The following is a 24,702-nucleotide window of genomic DNA, read 5'->3' as shown; positions in this document are numbered from 1 at the left end:
AGATACCCCAGTTAAGCACAGAGGACTTTATTGTAGACTACTAAAATAAAGCAGCTTGCTTAAGTCCTCATTCTAACTTCCTATTTTAAAGTTGTCATTAAAAATATAGTTCTTACAGTGTATTTAGTTTACCCATACCTTCACAATCTACCTTTAACAAGTAGGTTATTCCTTTTTTGCAACTTTATTGATAACGAACCCATTCAAACATATGCATGACAGGCAGTCAATTTATGGTGAAACTTTTTTAAACTGCATATCTTTGGAGTTCCATATGAAGCACGGTTTGGAGATGTGGGCACAGACATCATTACTATCTGTAAAGAAAGCCTTGTCCTCACTGATATACTTTATTCCTCCTGCCACTGTTGGCGCGCTTTCAAGCGTAGTAAAAGCGTTTGGGTGAGAATCAGAGAGGCGGGGCTATCTGCCTTGTCCCTCCGTGAATACCGTAGTGAATGCATGGCCCGCGGGGATCATGTTGAAGGTGACAGGTAGTGCCATGCCGGGAGCCCTGCGATTTTCACCGTTCACCGTGTTTGCTGCTGCCGGTGACGGCGAGAAGGAACCAGCGGTGGCTCCGTTAAACGTGGACGAACTGTCTCTGTACACCGCTCCCCCGGAGAAGTTTCAGTACGTGGAGCCTAAAGCCGGGCAGCTGGAGGAGCGAGTCGCCACCCTCAGGAAGTTATCGGAGCCGTACACTGCTTGGTGTCAGGTCACCTATGAGAAAATTAAACCCAAAGTTCAGGGGGTCTTCCAGTTTGGGAACGACGCATACGCCTATGTGAAGAACCCCCCGAAGGACTTCTACCCCCGGGCGGGAATCATCGGCTTTACCGGAGTCCTCGGGCTGGTTCTTGCCAGAGGTTCCAGGATTAAGAAACTCATCTACCCGACCACTCTCATGACCCTGAGCGCCTCTCTCTACTACCCGGAGCAAGCAGCGTCCATCGCAAAGTCAACCGGAGACTCCGTGTACGACTTGGCCGTGCAGAGCTACGCAGCGGCGGAGAAGATCCTAAACCCCCAGAGCAAAGCTGAGAAGGTCAATAAACCCGAAAAGAGCAGCGACTCCGAGACCAAACAGTGACGACCCCGGCGTGACTGCAATAACCGAGCAGTAGCCAATCACACAGCAGCTTTATCCCGATACTGTAAACTGAGCGCTTTCTAGACAGTGTGACTTTTTCATGCCTACACTTTGCACTAAGCTTCACATGAAACTCAGGCCAGGCAAAGGGAAGGGGGGATTTGCAACTTGAATGACTCCCTTCCGATTTGAATGTGTATTTATGTAGAGATAAAGCAGTGTCTTACATTAAAGTTGCTTTACCGCCTTGATTCTGTGTCTTATAATGCCACATGCACAAACAAGATGGTCAGCACCAAAGAGAAGAAAACTAATTCAGGATTTTAATAATCAGTCGTTTATTTTAACAATTTTGTTCAATGGAGTGACAAAGACCAAAGTAGGCAAGTCACATTTGATCTGAAATTGTGTATTAGTTTCAAGTTTTATTTGTCATATACAGGAAACAATTATTATACTCACAGATTTTAAACATATTTTATAAAATAGGTTTTGCTAAAAAGTCATTATCCTACATAAACTCAAAACATTTGTAGTATTAAGTACTCATTAGACCCATTTGCATTATACTGCTCAGTAATGCTGGATATATCTCAGCTTTATATTTGAATGCTTTTAAAGTAAAAACTTCAAAGTCATTCTAAAGCTTTAAAGTAAATGGTATGGAGTAGAAATGGCTAAAAACACTGAGTGGAAGTAGAAAACAGCATGACCCAGAAGTACTTAGAAGCACTACTTAAAACGACATACACACCCACCATGACATCACCTACTAATTAGTAAAATCTCAGCTTTGAGTTGAGCAATTTTGCTATTGCCAGCTTAGCATTCTGAAACTGGATACGCCAAAACAACCAGTGGTTCAGTCTGAAATTAAGCCCATGCTCATTGGGTAGCAACTTGCAAATAAAATATCATTAGCCAATGAGCATTTCCTGGAAAATCATAATTTCTGACTTAGTAAATTTAATGTTTTATGAAATATAACTTGTGACTGAGCTCACAAATAATCAGTAAAATGTTGATGTTAAAAAGGACTGGAAGGCCGTTAACCTTATAATTCTATGTAAACCAAAGTCCTTTTACAGGCAGACGTTCCCACCGCCTGCTGACCTTCAGAAAGAATGAAAGCTTGAGGGGCCTCACACCCTTAAACTATGCTCATCTTTTACACCACAAATGAACTCTAGTCAAAATATATTGGTGGAGGGCCAATCAAATGTCATGGGTCGAACAGCCACCCCATGTCCCCCCTCTACATACGCCCATGATAAGATATAAGGTCAGTTGCCTCCTTAAAAATACATTATTACAGATCAAGAATCATGAAGCAGGTTGACAGCAGTAAATGCGAGGTGTCTAATAAGCAGAAAGGAAACGTGTTAGCAGTATGATCCTTCCTTTAATGTTCATTAGCTACTTGTGACAAACCAAGCAGCCTTAAATTTAATTACCATCTTACCACAGGGAATGAACACTTTGTGACTGTTTAACATCTTTATTTTCATATCAGCCAAAAAAAAAAAAAACAAAAAAAAAAAAGGTACAAAAATTAAATATGAATGACTTCAAAGAAACCCTCTCAGAGCAGCACCAGCTTCTCATTGAGAGCAATCTGTGCTTGGGTGAGGTTGGACAGGTAGGTCACCATCAACAGGTCCTGCAACAACAAAAGAGAGCATTTAGATTCACACTAAACTAAAGTGAAAGATTATAACAGCATAACAAGGAAACAAGATTAAAGGATGGCAAGTTTGGAAAGATAATGCCCAGATAAATGATGCAAAAATACTTCCATCTTCTAAAGCTTCTAATCCTGAAGTAAAACAGTATGATGCAAGTAGAGCCCAGAGACCATAAATAACCATAAAAACAGGAGGAGAGTTTAATTAAATGCCAAAAACAACTCAGAGCTCACCTAAAGCCTCTTATATAAGAGATATGACAATTCAGTTTACTCTTTTTAGAGCCAATGTGTTTATACGTGGAGAGAAATTAAGTACATTATTGCCACAACAATAAAATTTTCAGCTACTTCCTTGTCACAACAGGTCAGCACAGCGGGTTCGATTTGGCAGTTTATTGCCAGATGATCTTCCTGACGCTAGACTTGTGTCTCTACCACAATAATAAAAATGACAGTGTCTATTAAGCTAGTCTCTACTGCTATTTTTTAAGTGCCATTTGCCTGTCTGTTTAGATCAAATAGCAAAACAAAAACAGTAGTTGTCACTGATATAGTAACTTAAACACGAGCACTTACATTGATGTTGGAATTGAGCATGTTCTCAAAGTCCTCAGGTGAGATAGTGGGCACTTTGTTTACCAGATCCATCAGGAAACGGCCCACGCTGTTGTCTGCTGTCACCTTGCCAGACTGAAACAGAACAACATGAACTTCATAGCCATCATCAGCGCAAAACTTAATTACTGCTCAAATGTTCCCAGGTGACCAATATTAAGTTAAATTGGCAGGGATTTAATTAGAAAAGAAAAAAAAAAACCCAGGGGACAAGTTTGTCTTGATACTCACCAGCACATCCTCAATGTATGCCAGCACTGTGGTCAACATGTCCTGTACCCTGGCTGCAGCACCACCAACCTGAGACAGGTCAGAGGTCAGCCCCTTGGTACGACTGGGGGTCACACGTGTTCGCTGTAGCAGGTCCACTAAAGAACAAATAGAGAGTATAATATACAGTTTTCTTTCCTTTCATATGCACCCCAGCGAGTTGTTTGAGACACTGGGATTTAATTATTTGGCATTTCACAGATACTTAGTCACGAAGCATTTGTTTTCAAACAGTCGCCTTCATTTATTCTTTGTATTCTTACCGCCTATCCTCTCAGTGTCATAGTACACATACTTGACAGACAGTGGGGTGAACATCACACCAACTGTCTTTCCTGGCACACCCATCTGCGCACTGTGTAGGAGACACACAAACACATTCAGAGAAGCACTTTCAGGCTGTAGATGATCACATAAACACAGGCGCTGACAGAAAGATCAGCCAACCTGACGTAGGCGCGGATGTTCATTTTGCCACTCTGCAGTGCCGTGTCCACGGTCAGGTGAATGGGATTAGAGGCCTCACGGCTGTAGTACTCGTGGATGAGCACTGAATGTTCTGTGATATCAAAGCCTGTGGCATACCTGTCAGAAAAGATGAACATCTGCTAAAGAATACTGTTTTTTCCACTTTTAACTTTAAATTGTTAATATGACCGACTGACGCACCATCCGATGATGACCTCTGTAGGTGAAACCCTCTTGTGAAGCTCGTACATGTTCTTGGCAAACTCCATGTCCACAGCAACCTGTTGTCAAAAACAATGCATTTAAGCACAGCCATGTACACGGTCTCGTAAACATTTCTACAGAATCATCTTTCACTTGTGAAAGAATTCAGTGATAATTACATAACTGCACATTACCTGCACATGTGATGTGACAATAAAAGTGATTTGATTTTGATTTGATAATACATGTATTAGTCATAGCTACCCTGTAAGATATTTTGTAATTCACTGTCTCACAAAGCAGGATTAAACATAGTAGGTGGTATCAAAAACCTTAGAAACTAACGATTTAGCCTCCACCCCATACCTGATAGCATAACACCACCTATAGTTTTCTGAGGGGGGTTGTTTCTATTGTTTACTCAGCTACTCAAAAGTAGTGCTTTGCAACACTATTACACATATCAAAATGAAGTATCACTACAGTGACCCAGATCATATCCAGAAAAGAACTTCTTGTAACAGGAAGAATCACAATCAGAATACTTTATTAATCCCCAAGGAAATCATGTAGCCTCAGTAGCCATTTAGAAAAACTACCAGGAATTTATTCAGCCTGGTATTTAGCAGCCATATCGAAATTAAAACCTTAATGGACATTTAAAAACCCAGACTCATCTAATTAAAGACACAAAAGCACAAACACACAAGTTTGATAAATTTTAGTTATCTTTTTCTTTGTTGATGCTCCTAAGATTTTAATTCATGACTCTTTGAGTTTCGGATATTTCTAACTGAATAATGCGTTATTCTTTAGATTACTTGCTGAATGTCAGTTTCGTGTCTTGTTTATTACTCGATGGCCGATGTGGAATGGCTACTGTATTACTGGCCCTTTCCACTTGGCTTCAACATCAGCAATAAATAAAATTATGTTAGCTGCAAATAAAGAGTTTAGTAACATACCTCATCTTCAGATTCATTGTGAGGGACAGAGAAGCAGTTGGTCACCTCGATAGAGTGCTTGTCAATAGTACCTGAAAAAAGCAAATGTTTCAGTTCTTACATTATATTGTTGTAGCGACGAGCAGCTTCACTGTAAGTTAGCAAACAAGAGGATTCTCCATTAAATCGACAGTAATAAGCGCTAACATCAGCGATCTTTTCCTGTTGCTAAGCATCAAATGAGTGCAAACCCCACCAAAATGGAAAAAAGTCCAGGTGATTTGCTAACTTTTTAACTATATGAACAACTGAGTGGGCGGCCAGCTGTTACGAGTGATGCCGCTAGCTAACTAACAGTAGCTAATGCTAGTCAGCTGCTGAGCTGAACCAGCATGTGTTAGCAGCTAAAGCTAAAAGCAGCTAACTATGCGGCAACTGGTTTCGTGCGAAATCGGTCCAAGCGGCGCAGGACAAACATATTGTCTTTTTACTTACCCAAAAGGGTTCCAATCACACGACTCGCTCCCTCATTTCTTCGCTCGTAAGAGTCGCAGATAGAAGCGAGAACGACGGGATGAATTTTCACAACTGGCCCGAACACCGACATCTTGGAAAAGGAGGGCAGACTACTGATCACACTGCCTGAAGAGACCAACTGATTACCGGCGTCATGGACACATATACCGCCACCTTGAGGCTGGCGGATAAATAGCGGTTAGTGAGAATAATGCTAATTATGATCAAGTCATTGATATCATTGTGATACAATGTTGTAGGACTGTATCTTCCTCTATAAGCGGAATTTTTTAATTAGTGAATTATTCTAACAAGGAGTCTGGTATAATAATAGTAATAATAATGTTATTATGGAAAAGCCATAAAAAGGATTGCATCACAATCAGACCATATTTAAAATGACATATACAATGAGCATTATTACATCCAATCTGTATGTTTATGTTTCTGCATTTTTGCATTGTTACTGCATCACAAAGGCCTTTAATTTCCCCATCAGTGAACTCTGCAGATGCTGAGGGTCTGACCGAGAGGAGGGAGAGGACTGTCCCTTCTGTTGTGGAAATGAGAAGCGTCTGAGGCAAGCAGGCAAACAAGCAGGCAGGCTTGATAGGGGCTGGGCTGATGACAGCATCCTCTACCGCTCCACACCTGACCGACTCCATCAGATACACAGATGATGGAGCTCTCCGCGCTGCCGGGTTATTATCCTGTTGCCTCCATTTCGCACATCCACTGCCAGACACATGTTCTGAAAAAGCCTTATCGTTAATCAGAGTACTTGAACTGTTTTTTTCGGGTTTGTTTGGGTGTGTGTGTGTGTGTGTGTGTGTGTCTTTAGCTTGGGCTGCCCGCTTTTTATTTTTTGTGAATACTGAGCGGTCGGATCGAGGTGGTCTTTGTTTTCCAGGAAAAGCGAACAAGAGTGGACTGATTATGCTGCGTCGCTCGTAAATACCAGAAATGGGTGTAATTGAACCAAGGTTGCGAATCCTGGCTCGTTCTTGGACTCGATTTTCGCCGTTCTTATGGCAAAACATCTGCCCAATCTGGGTCTTACACATCTACAAGTTGGTGCACTGAGCAGGTAGGATTTTACTCGTTTATCTTTGGTCTGTGTGACATTAAAACCGTAGCTGAGCTGTTTGGTTCCTGTAGCCCTCTTGCCAGCTCACAGACACTCTTTAACAGAGGCTATTTCTGATCCATCCATCAGGCGTAGTGCGTCATCTTGACTGTCACCATCAGTCTCCTCTGGCGTCCAATCCGCCAGTTGTCCAAATGGACGCACATCATCCAAGGCTATAGAGGACTAGGACTCCATTTTACTGAGTAAATATTTCATCACGTCTCGTTATCCATGTATATATTTAACTCGGCTTCTTATATAGGACTTATGTAAGACTATTTCAACAGGCCTGCTGTATAAATCCAGAATATTTAAAATAGCACGAAGTGCACTTATACAACACACACGTCTGGGCCACACACACACTCCTAGCCCGAGGCTTTTTATGAAACATACAGACCAGTTAAAGTGGCTCTGATATGCATATGCCATGTCGTGCATCAGGAATAGGGGTCTTTCAGAGAACTAATTTATTCTACCATTGTGTCTAATTTCCAAGGACTTTCAAAGTTATCCATATTCAATCTGAAAATAAGGACTTATTCCTTTATTTTATTATTAAAACACTTCAAATGAGACTTTGACAATAGTAATAAAAGCACAAAAAATGATACACATTTATTTATAGGTTTTTAGAATTTATTATAGCAACATCAGAGTTCAAGCACTCCTGTGAGGAGGTCTTGTTTCTTTAAAGAAATCATTTGACAGTGAATTATTGTGACAGTAAAACAGATAATCAATTCCATTGTTTCATTTGATCAGATCATTGTGTTCTTCTGCTTTATTCCAGGCTTCAGACAAGCAAACAAATGGTTCAGTCAATAGGTACTGGACAGACTCTGCCTTAGGGAGGATATCAATAACACATTAATACTCTTTACACGCTTACACACACACACACAAACGCACGCACACACAGACGTAGACCATGGCTCTGGAGAACTCCATCTTCCCCTCCCGTCCGGACTCGCTCTCGCTCCCTGTGGAGGAGAAGGTGGAGAGCGAAGAAGTGGAGGTGGCCACGGAGGTCACAGCCTCCACGGGAGTCTTCAACGTATCGGAGGAGCTGGGCCACGTCGTCACCACAGAGACGACTTCTTCCCTTCCGAACTCGGCTCCGGTCAAGAGATCGTTTCAGTCCAAGCTGGCCGAGCGGGAAGCCAATGCTAATCAGCACAGGAAGAAGACACAGGGGACGGAGAAGGAGAGGGGACGGTTCGGGTGGGGTGAGTGACTCTCAAGATGACATCTTGTCCTTGATCCCCCTTCTGTTTGGAACAGTGCACTCACTATGTTCTTTAAATGTTGTGGCTTCTTTCTGGACCTGCAGTTCAACCAGACTGAAATGCATCACTATTAATCTCTTTGTATCTGATAAAAATCTCGAGAGATTTAGAGATATTGACTTACTCCTGGATGAACATTTTCTCCATTCAGCCCTGCACCCTCTTCTCCTCCCCATCTGTCTCGCAGTAGTAGTAGTGAATCTTTTCTAATTTAGACCATACTGCAGAGCTTCACCCCTCAGCAATTTTGACAGTCTTGCTCATTAAGCTCTGCTCTGTTTGCTCCAATCTTTGCCGTACATCTTCATAGAATAAAAAGAAAGAAAGCCTAACTAGGGAACTAGGGAAATGTGCAGTTTATATGACCCTTCGGTGTTTTAACTCCAACTTGTGATCAAGAATTGATGTCATCATCGCAAAGGACAAAAATCCTACAAAGCAGAGCCAGACTTTTTTTGCAGAAAAGGCAGATTTTGTTTTACCTTAAAATAAGTCTCCATAGCTTGAGTAGCATGCACAATGATTGATATTCATTGATTAAAGCGTATGTGATAGCGGTATAGTGTCATAATTTCAGTTCTGGCTTGGTGCATCCACAGTAAAAAGCCTATAAAACAAAACAAAACAAAACACAGATGAAGTCCAGTGTTATAGCTTTTCTTCTCCAAGCGTTTGATGATGTTGTCCCGTCGCACTTCATCTGCTCTGTTTTATTCACCTGTCATTTTTCATTTATGTTTTCCCTTCTTCACCAGTCTGACTTTCCTTTGAGCCACGCTGAATCTCCCTCAGTAGTTTTGTCCCTTGCTACCTCCCTGTGTTTATGCTCACGTCTCTCTAAGTGCCTTCATCCAATTCTCATCGTCTGACTGCAGTCAGAGTTGTAGCTTTAAAAACAAAACATTTCAGAAAGGGAGCCTCATGTTTTTGAAAGTGTTTAATGGAACAATAAAGAGTTGTCTTCAACGCTGTAAAGGATCAAAAGGCGATGGCACTTTTCCTCCCATTTGTTAGCCTCACAGATTTCTAATCGGGCCCCTTCTCTTCTGTCTCCACCCTTCCACCAGCCCGCACTCGCCGTAAGAGACAGCGCTACGTGGAGAAGAACGGTCGATGCAATGTGCAGCATGGTAACATGCGGGAGACTTACCGATACCTGACGGACATCTTCACCACTCTGGTGGACCTCAACTGGCGTTGCTCGCTCTTCGTCTTTGTCATGGCCTACGCTGTAACATGGCTCTTCTTCGGAGCCATCTGGTACCTCATCGCCTACTGCAGGTAAGATTTAAGATAAAGTCATGTGCACTAATGTATTTGGATCTCTTGCAGTGTGGGAAATCACCATTTGATCTCCCGCTGAATTTGTAAGTGTGCTACCTTGCAAAGAAATGAACAGTCTTTAATGACATGACACTCAGTGGAGAAACTCTTGTGGGCAAACACAGCAGTAAGATGTTTCTCATAGTTGGCCACCAGGTTTTCACTCATCTCTGGAGGGATTTTGTCCCACTGCTCTTTACAGAAACTCTCTAAATCATTTTGGCTTCTTGGCTGCCGCTTAACAACGCCAAGCTTCATCTGCCTTTAGAGATTTTCTATAGTTTGAAATTAGGAAACTGGCTAGGCCATTCCATGATCTTAATGTGCTTTTGCAGACACTAATTTGCTGCCTCTGTGGTATGTTTTGCGTCATTATCATGCAGGAAAACTCATCCATGACGCATCTTCAGTGTTCTGGCTGAGGGAAGGAGGTTCTTGTTCAAGATTTTATAGTACATAGCACCGTCCATTTGCCCCTTAATGCAGTGAAGTCATCCTGTACCCTTAGGAGAAAAACAGCCCCAAAGCATAATGCTTCCACCTCCATGCCTGACTGTGGGGATGGTGCACTTTTGGTCATACTTAGCATTTCTCTTTCTCCAAACATGACAAGTCGTGTTGATGACAAACAGCTTGATTTTAATATCATCTGACAACAGCAATTTCTCCCAAGATTTCTCTCAATAATTTAGATATTCACTGGCAAACTTAAGATGGGCTTGTACATGTGTGTTCTTGAGCAGGGAGACCTCGTGGTGTTGTAATGTTACCAGTGGTGCTTTTGGTCACTGTGCTCTCAACTGCCTTCATTAAGCTCCCTCCTTGTAGTTTTGTGTTGATGCACCACCTTTCATCCTCACCCCATGAGGCAAGATTGGTCTGATTGATCATTTTATATTTCTTTCATTTCTGAATATTCACACCAACAGTTTCCACCTTCTCCCCAACTTCTTGCTGGTCTTATAGTCCGTACCAGACATTATGCAGATCTACAATTTTGTCCCTGACAGCCTCTTTGTCTTGTGGTGGAGATGCCTGAATGGGAGAAATTGAGTTGAGATCAGGAGTATCTGTAATTGATTGATTGATTGCAATCTGTTCTACATGGGCACAGAGCCAATCTGTGGAGGCCACAATTCTGGTTAGTTGCAGAGGATCAAATATTTATTTCAATCAGTGACATACAAATGACTTTATAACTTTTGTTTGTTTTTCAGTTGTTATTCTGTCTCCATTACAATGAAATTACCATAAAGGTTAGAGACTGTTCATTTCTTTATAAGTGAGCAAACTTACAAAGTCAGCAGGGCATCAAATGATCATTTCCCACAGATTAAGTCCTGATCCATAGGATCCTATTCTGAATCCAAGTGATATCAGGAATATGGGACCTAATTTAAACTTTATCTTTTCATATGGTAGCAACACATTATGACCAAAAACAGGATTTTCCCTTGTCTGTGTGCTTTTTTCTGACAACAAATCCTCACATTAAAGTTTCTTGTTTTGGGAAATTGTCTTTTCATATCTAGAGTTCGAAAAAAAAAGAAGACCATCTTTATGTTTATGTGATCCCATCCAGCAAAATCTTAGTTGGACAGAAATGTAAACAACACTGTATGTATGTAGCTAAAGAGTTGTTTTTGAGTTACTTGAAAAGACATATAATTTCACTAAAAAGTAAAAGAACATCTCTTCCTATTTGTCACCTCTGCAACCTCCTCAACAAGCAGATTCACAGCCAGACTCTTCTTGCTGTGCCACTGCCCTTTGCCCTTTGATGTAGAAATAAGTTTGGAGCATTCAGAATTTCATACAAATGTTATTAACCGGAGTGGACATTGTGTTGCAACAATTGTGTCAATTTGCATTAAAAAAACAAAAATACATGTATTTTTGTTCTCTGGCTGTGATGTAGTGGTTTGCTTAACATTCACTTTGAAACAAAGGTTAATTCAATTGTAATCAAAGCCATTCAGAGCTCTTTTAGACCTGTAATCATCAGAAAATTTCAGAGAAAGCATAAACATGGATTTATGTTTGCAATTAATTTGAATTCAAGTCTATGTAATAACTCCAAAAATGCAGAATTTAACCATTTAAACAGAATTTTGCTCATAAATTTGGTGCTTTTCTTTAACGAGTGCAAAAATTGAAGCGATGTACTGTATAAGATGTACTGTGCTAATCAGGGAGCTTCAGTGGGGATGGCAGGGAAATTTATTTTAGCTCTTTTCTTGTTTGACAGCTTAGTGCTAAACTAAGCTGACTGCCTTCTGGGTGCGGCATCATATTTAGCAGACAGCTATGAGAACATTATTGATCTTTTCACCGTATTTCCCCCAAAGTCCAACCATTCTTTAAGTGAGCATTAGATTTTTACACATCTACCATAAAGGCCAAAATGAAGCTGCTTTCTCAGCCAAAAAAGCAGATGACAAAGCAGTATTAATATTACAGCGTATTTCATCATGATGTGCTGCCTCTTCATGAGCTGTGATTGCTGGATCTCTGCTCTAATTAACTAACGTATTCGTCTCATAAAAATTGTGACCCTTTTTTATATCAATTGCAGGCCATTCAGTTTTGTGCCAGAAAGCTGTCAGTGTTGCTGCAATCCCTTTGTCACCAGCACAGGTCAATAAAAGTCATAGATTATATAAATGACCTAACACCACTTTCGCTAATTAGCGCTCCCTCTCTGGCTGGAGCTGTGTTAATCGGGGACATTAGTGTGTGTAGTGTGTGTTAGAACAGAAATTCTGCGGACTCTTAGTGGCACAGGATTGAAAAAAACCCTCAAAAGATGCTGAGAGCAAGTTGCGCGTGATGATATATGATGAAAGTGGCGGGTTTCTGCAGCCTCGGCAAGAAGTGACAGCATAAATGTTGGCTTAAGCACCATGTTTAAATCTGATGAACAGGATTGCTCCTATTCATTACAGGAATTAGCTGCAAGGTGGTGGAAAATTTAAATGGAGAGATGAGTCGTCATCTATATATTTCTGCACCTCCAGTCTAAAAATATATATCTTCTCGCTCTCAGTCTATTTTTCCCTCTTGACACCCACTTTGTCACCTCCCGCCTTCCCTTTCTCACACATTCTGCTTCTCCTCTTCCCAAGGGGTGATCTCGACCATCTGGAGGATGAGACGTGGACGCCGTGCGTGAACAATGTCAATGGCTTCATCTCGGCTTTCCTCTTCTCCATTGAGACCGAGACCACGATTGGCTATGGTCACCGTGTCATCACCGACCAGTGTCCGGTGGGCACAATGCTGCTGCTGCTGCAGGCTATACTGGGATCGATGGTTAACGCCTTCATGGTGAGCAGCTTAACTGGTAAAAAACAGAGATGGGGAAATATTTAGAAATCCATCCATCCTTCTCTCGATTTCGTACCCCTTACCTGGGTTCAGTTTGCAGTCTAAGCAGACTTCTCTCACCCCAGGCACCTCTTGTAGCTCATCCAGGGGGAAAACGAGTTCCCGAGCCAGCTGATTCTTGCAGGATGACTGAAACGCACAAACCCCTCCACCACAATAACATGGCAATTCAAAGATATACGGAGGATATGATTATTCAGACTTTCAAACATTCACTTTCTGATAAATTATGTTTTTTGTTATATTTGTTGGTTCTGTTTTGCCCCACTGTGTTTCTATTTTCTGCATTTTTCGCCCTCCATTCTGTGTCGCCCTGCCTCTGTCTTCATGTCCTGTCTTTCAGTTGCTCCTTCTTTTACTCTAAAGGTAAAGATGTCTAATTTTCCCATCGGTCTTCTGTGTAAATATGACTGTGTGTTTAAGATCGACTCCAGCTTTCCTGTGATCCTGTATCGGATAAGTGGTAAAGAATGGGATGGATGGATGCCCTTTGGACTTTGTGTTTTTTTTTTGGTCTTTGTAACATTACAAGTTTCCTTTTCAATATTTAAACCAGGTGCATGTCCTGCAATTGGGACCTCTCTTCCTATCTCCTATTAAGCATGAGTTTAAATTCATGCAGTGCCAAAGTGAATATTCTCAGTAATTTTGGGATATAAGAATCTTAAATAGACGCTTTCGTATTTAGAATGAATACTGCTGACATCTGTGATGGTTTGTTATCTGATTATGTATTAATGACGATGTAGACATGAGTGTAACATATGTAGCAAACAAGATTGTCAGATGTGTTTTAGCAAAGCAGGAAGTCAGATTAGAGAAACAAATGGAAACGAAAAATGAAAAACAGGCTTCGGAACTTCTGAGTCAGTGTTCAAATTCAGCTAACTCCTTTTGTGCCTGCAATTTCTGTTTGACCCGAGACTGTTTGCTTAAACGGAAGCTTCCTGTCAGCTCAGCTGAATCAAATAAAATAATGATACGCTGTTTTTTTTAGCTTAGAGAGAAGATTGAATGCACAAATACAGTGGAGCCATAATGACGCAAATTATATGCAGATGGTATTCTTCCTAAAAAAAAGAATATTTACACAGAAAATGCCGATGAAGCTAAATTTTTTTTGCACGGTGTAAGCACTCTTTTGATGAGGATGAATTCACACTCCGACATCCAGGCTGAATCATGTTTATGCATGTTTGGGAGCTGGAAACATTCCAAATTAACAACTGATGTACACGTAGCGTGGGCTGTTTTACTATGCATATAAAAACAGTTGAGTGTGGGGTTAAGTCAAGTGTCACTGATCTTTTTAGACAAGAGAAACTGGCAATAGCAAGCTCTTCTAAAAAATGATCAAGGTTAGTTTGTATTCAGCGGCCACAATGAATGTGTTCCAGATGTGCAGACTACACCGGAATTATTCAGCTCTTTAGCTGATGTGTTTGTTATAAACACCAAGACATATGTCTTGGTGTTTATATATTATGTTCCTTTCATAATAATCCTCTGCTTTTCTACTTTGTGCAAGGCTCCCTGTGGCTTTGACTTTTTAGCAGGGCCCATGTTTCACATTGTTCCTTCCTCTCTGTCCAGGTGGGCTGCATGTTTGTAAAGATCTCGCAGCCTAACAAACGAGCTGAGACGCTGGTGTTCTCCAAACACGCTGTTATCTCGCCGAGAGACGACAAGCTCTGCCTGATGTTCAGGGTGGGAGACCTTCGAAGTTCCCACATTGTGGGGGCCAACATCAGGGCCAAACTCATCAAGTCTAAGCAGACTCAGGAGGGTGAGACAGTTAATAATGAATCTTTCTTTTTCTTCCTTTGGTGACAAAAACTGTAACAACTACACCTATTGAAAAATCAAATGGCCCAGTATATAATAACAATAATAATAATAATAATAACATACTTGGCCATGTGAACCGCTCATTCTAAGATCTCTTTTGTGTCTTTCTAGTATTCTGTCATTTTAAACCTGAGCTTCCAGGTACAACCTCTCTCCTTGTCTCCACTTTATTGGCTCTTCCAGGTGAGTTCATCCCTCTGGATCAGACAGACATCAGTGTGGGCTTTGAGACGGGCGATGATCGTCTCTTCCTGGTCTCACCATTGGTGATTTCCCATGAGATTGACGCACGTTCACCCTTCTGGGACATGTCGCAGGCCCAGCTAGAGAAAGAAGACTTTGAGATTGTGGTCATTCTAGAAGGAATGGTGGAGGCCACTGGTGAGAAGGCAAACACCAAATTAAGAAACATCTGCGAGTTTAAATCTATTAATGTAACCCCTAAAAAAAGCATGTTTTATTTGTTGTCCTTGATTTTGAAATGAAGAGACTCCTCCTGTGGGCAGAAACCTTGCAAGCTTTGTAAATCACCCTTAAAACTAACCACAGCACTGAGCGCTATTTTGGGGATTGCACTCATACATTATTTTGTCCCGTTTATTAAATCTAGCCCCAGGTCCTATAATAAATCAGCAAATAAATAGTAAATAAAGAAATCATCTGGTTTAGTAGTTTAGATTAAATTAAAACATTGAACAAAAAAAATAAGGAGAAACTCATTTCCATGTATGCACAAGAAATGACAAAAACCTAGAAGTCACGGTCTAGCAATCTGCAGTCTGATGTTACCCCAACAGAAAGCAAACTGTTTAAAACTGGAGACTCATCTACCCTTGGGCAAATCACAGAGCCCTGCTGCGCTTACTCACTCTTGATAAATCATCAGTAAAAGTGGACCTATTATGCTATATATTTCCAGCGCCATATTTTTATTTTTAGCCTCTTCTAGAGTGGCTTTGCATGAGTCACAGATTCCATCCATCTTCTTCCGCTTATTTAATTCATTGTCGTGAAGTGGATCCCAGTAGTTGCAGGGATTTAGAATGACCCGATCCAATTTAACCTGATCCATGTCTTTGGACTGTGGGAGGAAGCTGGAGTTCCCAAAGAGAATCCACACATACACAAGGAAACTGTACAACATGCAACCCTCCTTTAGCTAATTTCTTCCAATTGGCTGCCCCTTGGAAACAGATGGGAAAGGATTCCTATCCACTCACCCATCCATCCATCCATCCATTCATCCAGTAAAATAAAAAAAACTATTTCGGACACTATTGGGACTTTATGCCAAAATATCAGAGCTGAGTCTGCTAGATGAATAACTGACGACTACTACTACTACTGCATTTTTGTCACAAATATAGAATACACTGAGCAAATTTTCTTAAACGAATAAATGCAAATATTTAGTGGCAGTTCCTACCTTGATTTGCTGCCATCTTTCCTCTCATCCTACTACGTTTTTAAAAAAAAAACAGACAATGCATGATGGGATAGGTAACAAAATACTCATACTAAATACATAGCTGCTACACACTAAGTATTAAGTGAATACAGACAGAGTCTATATTAATCCCTCCTCCTTGATATCATACAAAGTTAAGAGAAAAAAAACAGTTTTAAAGAAAGTGTACGGAGCAGTCTGAACTTTTGGCTCATAGGGATTACTTGTAAAAATCCTGACTTTAACAGTATACAAGAAAAGAAATAAGGAAAAGCAAAACTAATCCTCTTGAAAAAACATATCATATCAATTTATAAAGCACTTTAAAAAAAAACAACAGGGATGAACAAAGTGCTAAACAATAGCACCAAATATAAAAGACAAATCGAGGCCACCAGGTAGATGATATAGAGACATAAAAGAGTTGTGGAAGTTAAACAATATAGGAGTACACTAAAGTATGTTTTACTTTCTCCTGCTAGTCTTAAGTGCATCTGGATTTATAGGATATTCATTCCCAAAGTAATTTGCACAAGCTGGGACGTTCCAAATATTATGTGCTTGTTTATCTTTTCTCCCTTATCCCTCTCTTATATCGCCTTACGTCAGATTCATTCTGAGAGGATGATATACTCTACTAGTTTCCTCACAGTTTAGCAAGAACTCAGTGTATCGAGGCTATTCAGGATGTGTATCTGTGAGGTAAAGGTGGCCTCTCCACCTACACCAAATATTGATTCCCTTAGTCAGAGCGCTATGTTACAAAGACTTAGCTGACAGTCATAACTCTGCTGCAGAGAACATCCTTACAACGACAGCTTGCCAGTGAAATTGTTTGTGACTAAATGGGTAAATGAATTATGTTTGTGTAAGAGTTCTTGGTGTGGTGCTTTTACTCTTCTGCTTTGCCATAGCCAGGCACAGCGAATCCAGTTAATATCAAATCATTTATCACACAGACCAGAACAAATGCCGTGAGGGAAAATGTGTATTATGAATCTCTATAGTCATCCATTTGTTTGTGCATGCAGGGATGACATGCCAGGCAAGGAGCTCGTATCTTGCAGAGGAGTTGTTGTGGGGTCACAGGTTCAGCCCAATGATGTCGCTGGCAGAGGGCTTCTTTGACGTCGACTATGGAGCCTTTCACCACACATTTGAGGTAATGTCTCTTGAAGAAGATGTGATGAGGGCAAGCTAATAAAGCACAGCATGATTTGTTGCACTCCCATGACACCTGTCACAGGTGTCACTGGAAAAGAGAGGGGGTACACTCTGGGCAGCTCGCCAGTCTTTCGCAGAGTTATACAAAGGGGTGGACAAAGATTGATGCTTTGATTTACACCTAAAGCCAATGTAGAATCACCAGTTAACCTAACATGCACGTCTAGTAAAATCTTCTCTTATAAGTATGTGTACCTCATGAAGATGAAGTGCCTCAGGGTCTGTCTTAAAATATAATTTACTATTTAACAGAAAATCTCACCTCAATTTTCCTAATCATGATCAACAAGCAGATAGCCAAGGACTGCATGAATTTGTGTTTAAATTTACTCACAGAAATTTTAAAGTATTCCAAATATTCTTAGTGGCTATGTTGGTTTCCAAAAACATTTAATATGTGACATTTCTGTTAACAGTATAATTTATTTTAATTATTATTATTATTATTATTTTAATTTATTTTCTCTAGTTATGGAAGAAGGTTTGCTTGGCTATGACGGAAAACATCATAAGGTGAAGGAAAGAGAACAGTAGTGTTCAGAGAACCTGCTTCACTTTGAGTAAGGCACTTCAAAATGTCACAGTGGATGACTGTCCTTAGGACGGGCTACAAAGTACTCATTTGGCTTCATCTCGATGTTTTCTTCTTGTGTTATTATATACAGGCTCTATATGTGGACAAGCATGTGAAAGTTACCACTAAAATCCTAAGGCTAGAAATAATTTAAAATAAATGGTGAAGTTAAATTTTTGTATTTTCTCTTCCCTATTAAGAGATGTTCCACTTTATTCCTTTATTAAAGCTTTCTGCATAGCTGAAGTAAAAATAATTAACAATAAGCATCCGCACCAATCTGTCTGTCGATCTCCCGCCGCCCTCTCCTCTCACTTAATGAACAAAACTCCTTCACTTGGGGCAGTAACTCATCCCTGACCCAGAGTGGGCACTCCACCCTTTTCAGGCTGAAAACCATGGCCTCAGATTTGGAGGTGCTGATTCACACTCGGCTGTAAACTGCTCCGGTGCAAGCTGGAGGCTATCACTTGATGAAGCCGACAGAACCACATCCTCCGCAAAAAACAGAGACGAGATTCTGAGACCGCCCAAGTGGATGCATGCCGCCACTTGGCTATGCTTAGAAATTCTGTCCATAAAAATCATGAACAGAATTGATTCAACACCCACCAGGAACGAGTCTGACTTATTGCCAGCTATATGGACCAAGCTATTGCAACAGTTGTGTGAGGATGGAATGGCTTGTAGGGGTTGTTGGGCAAACTCCCCTGCACCCTCAAGTATCCTCGAGATGGTAAAGAGTCCAGGTCCAGTGATGAAAACCGCATTGCTCCTCCTGTATCTGAGGTTCAATTAACGGAAAGACTCTCCTTTTGAGCACCCTGGCATAGACTTTCCCCGGGAGGCTGAGGAATGTGATTCCACTATAGTTGGAGCACACTCTCCGGTCCCCGGTCATATTCATCATAGAGGCATGTCAACCAAGACAGCCCTACAACATCCAGAGCCTTCAGGAACTCTTGGCTAACTTCATCCACCCCAGGGGCTCTGCCATCAAGGAGTTGTTTAACTGCCTCAGTGATGGATCAATCATCCCCCTTGTCCCCAGGCTCTGCTTCCTCTACGGAAGACGCTTCAGTGGGATTAAGAAGGTCCTCGAAGTATTCCTTCCACCGCCTGATAATATATTCAGCTGAAGTCAGCAGCGCTCCACCCACACTATTCATGGTGCAGGTAGAGCACCACTTTTGCCTCCTGAGTTGCCTGACGGTTTGCTAGAAACTCTTTGAGGCAGTCCAAAAGTCTTTTTCCATGGCCTCTCCAAACTCCTCCCACAGCCAAGTTTTTGCTTTGGCCACTGCCTGAGCTGCGATCTATTTGGCCTATAGGTACTTACTGGCTGCCTCCGAAGGCCCATAGGCTAACCAAGCCTGTTAGGACTCCTTCTTTAACATGATCCATTTCGATCATGTCCCAAGTCAGGCCTGTTCCCAACCTGAAGGCCTAGGGAACAAACCCTCTCATCCACCAGGAAAAACTCCAACGTACAAGCAGCAAGCCTAGGGGATACTAAGATACCTACTCTAACCTGCCACCTCTCTCCACGGGCAACTCCAGACTGTGACAGAGTCTAGCCCCTTTCCAGAACTGATTCCAGAGCCCAAGCCGTGCGTTCAGGTGAGCCGACTATATCTAGCTGGTACCTCTCAACCTGAGAACTAGCTCAGGCTCCTTCCCCACCAGAGAGGTGATGTTCCATGTCCCAATCGCTAGACCCTGTAGCCAGGGATCGGTCCACCAGGGTCTCTGACCCTATGGCGCCTCCTGCAGGTGATGGACCTACAGGAGGGTAGGCACATGTCCCTTTTTTCAAACGCCCTGTGGGCTAAGTCCTGGCCACCAGGTAAAAGGTGAAGATCAGTAAAGGAACCTTCCTGAAACGAACATTAGAAATGCCATCTTGAGAACTCCTATTGGGATAAAGTAATGAAATGAACTGAAAATAAACAAAGGAAGCAAATGAACAGTACAGCTTGCGAGTAAAATAGCTACATAAATGTAAGGCTTCACTGTTAGTTCCTCAGAGTTTAAGAAAAAAGACAATTTTCTATAATTCATCATCTGAACTAAGCAACAATTCTTCTAGAAGCACCAAGATTATTATCTACTCTTTGTCTGTTATCCCTATTCCTGTCTCCACCTACACGTGTAACTGGCAGCTGAATTCTCACATTCTCTTGGGGTTGTTGAAAAGCATGCTGGGATGTGTAGGAACTCTGACTAAAGTATTTATTTCATGTTTATTTTTGTAGAGATGTGGACTGTACATTACATGGACATGTGTTACATACGTGGGCATTTGTAGCCTAATGCAATGAGTCTTTAAAAACATAAACAGAAATACTAACTGAAGTGAGCACTGAAGTGAGCAGACAAACACAGAAAATATGGTGAAGTTTGATTCATGTTCAAGTTTGCAGGTTTTTTTCTGCATAAAGGAACTTTGGAAAGATGTTTTTGCCAAAGCAAAATCACACAGATTGTCATAAGATTATAAGTTTTTAACTAGTTTTGTTATTTTGGATGAAATTTACTGAAAATAACAGACAATTTATATATCAAATGGTTTAAAATAGCCTGAGAAAACAGATGTCTTTAAAATAAAATAATGCAGTCAGAGTTGTAGAAGTGGATGAGGCAGATTACACTAAAAAGATTAGGAACTCGCATTTAAGCTGGCAGAACTGTCAGGCTGTACTTAGACACAGTAATACTTTGAGATAAATCCTAAGGTCTTCATGCTAATATGCCCAAAGTGACATGTTGATGTTTAGCATATTAACATGTTACTGACTGGCAGTAGACACAATGCATAGTTGAGTCTGATAGCAATGTCTTTAGTTTTGCAGATATGTGATTATGGAAAAGTAGATGGTGGTTTATGGTTGTGGTGGCGCTGACAGAGGGAAAATTGTAAGGATCCATTAAAGTAATTTGATATGAAGACATTGAGACAATGATGAGGCGTGAGAGATGGGTTCATGGTGGGGGTGGGATCATGTCAGCTCGGCTCTGAGCCCCTTCTTGTTTGCAGTGGTGATGGACAGGCTGACAGATGAGTTCATGCCAGAGTCTCTATTCTGTTCACAGAAGAAGTTGTTATTTGTGGGGAGGCAGGCAGAAAGGTGAAGATACAAGGCGTAGAGGTAATGAAGGTAGATGAATTTAAATACCTAGGGGTCAACTATGCAAAGCAATGGACAAAGCACAAGAAAGATGAGGAAGAGAGTGCAGGCAGGGTGGAGTGGAATACGTGAAAGGGGAGGTTTTTATAAGGTGGTAGTGAGACCTGCTATACTGTATGGTTTGGAGACAGTGGGACTGACATAAAGACAGGAGGCCGAGGTGGAGGTGGCAGAGTTGAAGATGATAAGAGTTTCACTGGGTGTGACCAGGACGGCCAGGATTAGAAATGAGAACATCAGAGGGACAGTTCAGGCTGAGCATTTTAGGAACAAAATAAGAGAGACAAGGTTGAGATGGGATATAGTGGACAAAGGAATTTGAAAATGCTCCTGCCAGGCAGGAGGAAAAGAGGAAGACCACACAGAAGATTAATGGATGTGGCGGATAAGGACAGATGAGAATATTAGGGATAAGGTGACCCCTAAAGAGATCAGTCAAAAGAAGAAAATAATTTTGTAATGGTTTTTATTTTGGTTAGTTATAGTTTTTCAAAAATAAAAGTTCTAAAGCCAGTCGACATTGTCTTCTCAAGCCATTGTGCTAAAACAAGTCCTGCAGTACTCGCTCTTGCCATTTTACCAACATTGTCTGTAATTCAATTACACAGTGATCATTGGATAATAAATACATTTTTAAAGTGTGCTTTCAAACTGCAATGAAAAAATATCTGTCTATTTATTTTATTTTATTTAATTTATTTAATTTATTTTTTTTTACCATTTTGCTAATGTATGCTGTTTGTTTTGTTAACTTTCCTTTTAATTATTTTATAAATTGAGTTAAGTTTTGCACATCCTGTTATTGCCTTTTCTAAAGCACTTTGCTATTCATGTCTGGGTAAAAGTTTAATATAAATAAATGTTTCCTGCTTGCTTGGTGGGATCCATTTCCAATCAAAATGTATGACAAATATTAAAAGCATAGTTAGATCAAAATAGAAACTTCAGAAACATAGGACACTGTTTGGGTGGTTGAAGGTGAGCGCTATCAAGTGGAAGTTGCTTAAAATTCTCTGCTGCTGCTTCTTTGATGTGTGAAATCAAAATACAGATGCTGTAAAGCAGCGTCTGGTGCTTTGATGTTCTTAAAGCCTATGGAAGATAAATGCACTGGCTCGTGTATAGCACTTTTCTACTGTACTTGAGCACTCAAAGCACTTTATATAAGATGTCTCATGTTTAGCCATTCACACAAGCACTTTTTTCTACATATAAGGGCCACCCCAAAAGCTAATATACTAAAACGGAAAATACTGAAATGGAACTATATGTGTTAACTCTAACTTATGGAATACATGACGGCAATTACAAAGTCAATTCAAATCAATTTTTATAGAACATGTTAACACAGTAGAAGTTAACCAACATGCTGCAGAGTAAACAATCGAGGCATCATTAAACCATTATAATAAATTTTAAATAAATCAAGCTAATTATCTGATGATATACTGTGACCTGAATCTAAACTGAAACTGAAAAGGTCAGCAAGGATTTTGGGTTCATTCGGATGATAGAGCAGGTCATCTGCTAATCAGTAGGTTGGTGGATCATCACTTCCTAGTTGCTCCAGTTTGCATGCCAAGTATCTTTGGGCAAGATACTAACCCGAAGTTGCTCTCTGAGGCATCAATCGGAGTATGACTGTGTGAAAAAGCATACCAAACAGTGCTAGTGTGAATGGGTAAATGAGGCAATTTGTGTAAAGTGCTTTCAGTGGTCAGAGTAGAAAAGTGCTATAAAAGAACCAGTCTATTCATTTTGGACTACACAAAAGTTAACAGAGAAATCCTCATCTTACTTTTCTGCTTCCTTCTAAGGTGGACACGCCATCCTGCTCAGCACGAGAGCTGTCATTAGCTGCAGCCAGACTTGATGCTCATCTCTACTGGTCCATCTCCAGCAGGCTGGATGAAGAGCCCACTCTGGCCAACCAAGCGGCCAAGCAGCCAGACAGCGGCTCGGCCAACAGCAAAGGAGGGGAGCCGACCTTCATTGTCGGGGAGATGACTGACATCCAGGAGCAATCAGGACTGGGCGAGCTGAATGGCAGCGTTGCCACCGACCAATCAGAATCTGAGGCCTAGAACAGAGAATGTTTACAAAGACCTTCAGTATATCGCCATTACCATGCCACAGTTTCCAGACCTTTACTTTCAAGGCAACAAGTAGTTTCATTAGGCTCACTTCTGCAGTATACTCCATATCTTATGTTACCATCTGAAAGAGTTTATTTCTTGAAACTTTTGTCTTTTCTTTGTGCGTTCGTCTTTGTTAAAAGTGTACTGTATGTGTGCTATCTCCTTTCAGTTTGTTGTGTTAGCTCCAATCACCCTTGCCTATATCTACATTTAAATGACAATACTATGCTTTAGGTGGGGTCAACAGCAGTATATCCTGTGGACCGAAACAGAAACGTAATATGTCCTGTTGGGTAAAAGGATGGCTTCATGTGCAGAGTTAACTATATAGATTGTATACATTTAAATAGGTACAGTGCATAGATGCTTTATTTTCACATGCACTAACATCGACATGGTAGTAGCCTCACATTTGATTAGATGCAAGGATTGTTATGAGATTTAATGCACATCCATCAGGTGTTAACAGGGTGGGAAATTAACACCAGCACACAGCCGCTGGTACATCTGTCTGTTTGGCAACAAACCATCGTGTGGTGCTAGAAAAATGTCTGAACACCTATTTGACCTGACAAAAGTGTAAAAGCATCTGTGAACATCGCAGCTAGCTTCCTGCCCAGAGATTAAGCACTATTTTCTCTTCAGAGGACACAAAATGTTAATGTTTGTTAAAACTACTGATAGAAATTTGCTGCACTCGACACATTACGGTGAGTAGGGTATGTAAAACCTTTAACGTAGAGACAGGTTAACACTCAAGCGTATTCGTGGCTTCGTTTCACATGCAGTGTGTGTACAACGAGGGTAAATGTATCTTTTGTCCCCTGCCAAGTAGAAACTTATAAAGCACAACAGTGTCCTGCTCAGTTCAGCCCAAACTCCTGCTTCCGCTGCTGTGTATATATGTGGTCATTTTTACTTGATGTTTTTAATATTTAAGATGAAACATCAATTAGAATGAATAAACTGCAGTATATTCCACAGGATCTGCATCTGTTTATGTTCTGACGAGAAGCTACATGAAATATGCAACATGAGCGTTCACAAGTTTTCGTGTTTGATAAGAAAACTGGTGTTCAGTCCTGAAAATTTGTTTAATCCTTTTTACTATTAAATTATGTAGTCTAACGATAATAGATAGGCTGAATATATCTTCTCAATTATGGTAAATACCATTCAAGGTTCCCATACTTTGCTTTTGCCATTATATACATCAGCAAATTTCAGTGGTGCAAATGGTACTTTCTACCCTCATACACTTACCTGAAAATGAATTATACACAAAACATACCCCATTTGATAAAATATGATGAACTGTTAAACTATTAGCTCTATAAGCATTTTATTACGTACACCTT

General features: G+C 40.8%; 3 protein-coding genes across 3 annotated transcripts; 2 read left to right on the top strand and 1 right to left on the bottom strand.

The window, feature by feature from the left end:
• The first annotated feature begins 444 nt into the window (after positions 1 to 444).
• LOC146647677 (MICOS complex subunit MIC26-like) lies at positions 445 to 1,344 on the top strand. The gene has a single exon (XM_085389170.1). The coding sequence runs from the start codon at positions 479 to 481 to the stop codon at positions 1,091 to 1,093; it is 615 nt and encodes a 204-aa protein (XP_085245296.1). The 5' UTR covers positions 445 to 478; the 3' UTR covers positions 1,094 to 1,344.
• Positions 1,345 to 2,589: 1,245 nt separating this feature from the next.
• On the bottom strand, positions 2,590 to 5,932 carry eif3f (eukaryotic translation initiation factor 3, subunit F). The gene is made up of 8 exons (XM_085389169.1): positions 5,777 to 5,932; positions 5,303 to 5,373; positions 4,335 to 4,414; positions 4,113 to 4,250; positions 3,929 to 4,020; positions 3,627 to 3,763; positions 3,357 to 3,470; positions 2,590 to 2,753 (listed from the first exon to the last, which is right to left on the bottom strand). Exons 1-8 carry the CDS (start codon positions 5,886 to 5,888, stop codon positions 2,676 to 2,678), a joined length of 822 nt encoding a protein of 273 aa, XP_085245295.1. The 5' UTR covers positions 5,889 to 5,932; the 3' UTR covers positions 2,590 to 2,675.
• A 460-nt stretch (positions 5,933 to 6,392) lies between these two features.
• On the top strand, positions 6,393 to 24,247 carry kcnj9 (potassium inwardly rectifying channel subfamily J member 9). Its single transcript, XM_085389278.1, has 9 exons — positions 6,393 to 6,884; positions 7,014 to 7,129; positions 7,720 to 8,155; positions 9,283 to 9,496; positions 12,664 to 12,865; positions 14,519 to 14,711; positions 14,957 to 15,154; positions 17,252 to 17,382; positions 23,024 to 24,247. Exons 3-9 carry the CDS (start codon positions 7,858 to 7,860, stop codon positions 23,288 to 23,290), a joined length of 1,503 nt encoding a protein of 500 aa, XP_085245404.1. The 5' UTR covers positions 6,393 to 6,884; positions 7,014 to 7,129; positions 7,720 to 7,857; the 3' UTR covers positions 23,291 to 24,247.
• Positions 24,248 to 24,702: the final 455 nt, after the last annotated feature.

The sequence above is a fragment of the Rhamphochromis longiceps genome, linkage group LG18 (assembly GCF_057381845.1).
Source record: "Rhamphochromis longiceps isolate RC_006_pf linkage group LG18, R_longiceps_female_GT1.1, whole genome shotgun sequence".
Classification (NCBI taxonomy): domain Eukaryota; kingdom Metazoa; phylum Chordata; class Actinopteri; order Cichliformes; family Cichlidae; genus Rhamphochromis; species Rhamphochromis longiceps.
Note: the sequence above shows the minus strand (reverse complement) of the source record. Positions and strands in the feature narration are given on the sequence as shown.

Bases quoted from the DNA above. Each gene is read 5' to 3' on its own strand.
- LOC146647677 (XM_085389170.1), top strand. From the start codon at position 479: ATGTTGAAGGTGACAGGTAGTGCCATGCCGGGAGCCCTGCGATTTTCA.
- eif3f (XM_085389169.1), bottom strand. From the start codon at position 5,888: ATGTCGGTGTTCGGGCCAGTTGTGAAAATTCATCCCGTCGTTCTCGCT. The intron at 4,251-4,334 runs GTGCGTCAGTCG...CTTTTCTGACAG, and splicing joins ACAGAGGTCATCATCGGATG to GTATGCCACAGGCTTTGATA. The intron at 2,754-3,356 runs GTAAGTGCTCGT...TTGTTGTTGCAG, and splicing joins TGCTCAATTCCAACATCAAT to GACCTGTTGATGGTGACCTA.
- kcnj9 (XM_085389278.1), top strand. From the start codon at position 7,858: ATGGCTCTGGAGAACTCCATCTTCCCCTCCCGTCCGGACTCGCTCTCG. The intron at 14,712-14,956 runs GTGAGACAGTTA...TGGCTCTTCCAG, and splicing joins GTCTAAGCAGACTCAGGAGG to GTGAGTTCATCCCTCTGGAT. The intron at 15,155-17,251 runs GTGAGAAGGCAA...TTGTGCATGCAG, and splicing joins AGGAATGGTGGAGGCCACTG to GGATGACATGCCAGGCAAGG.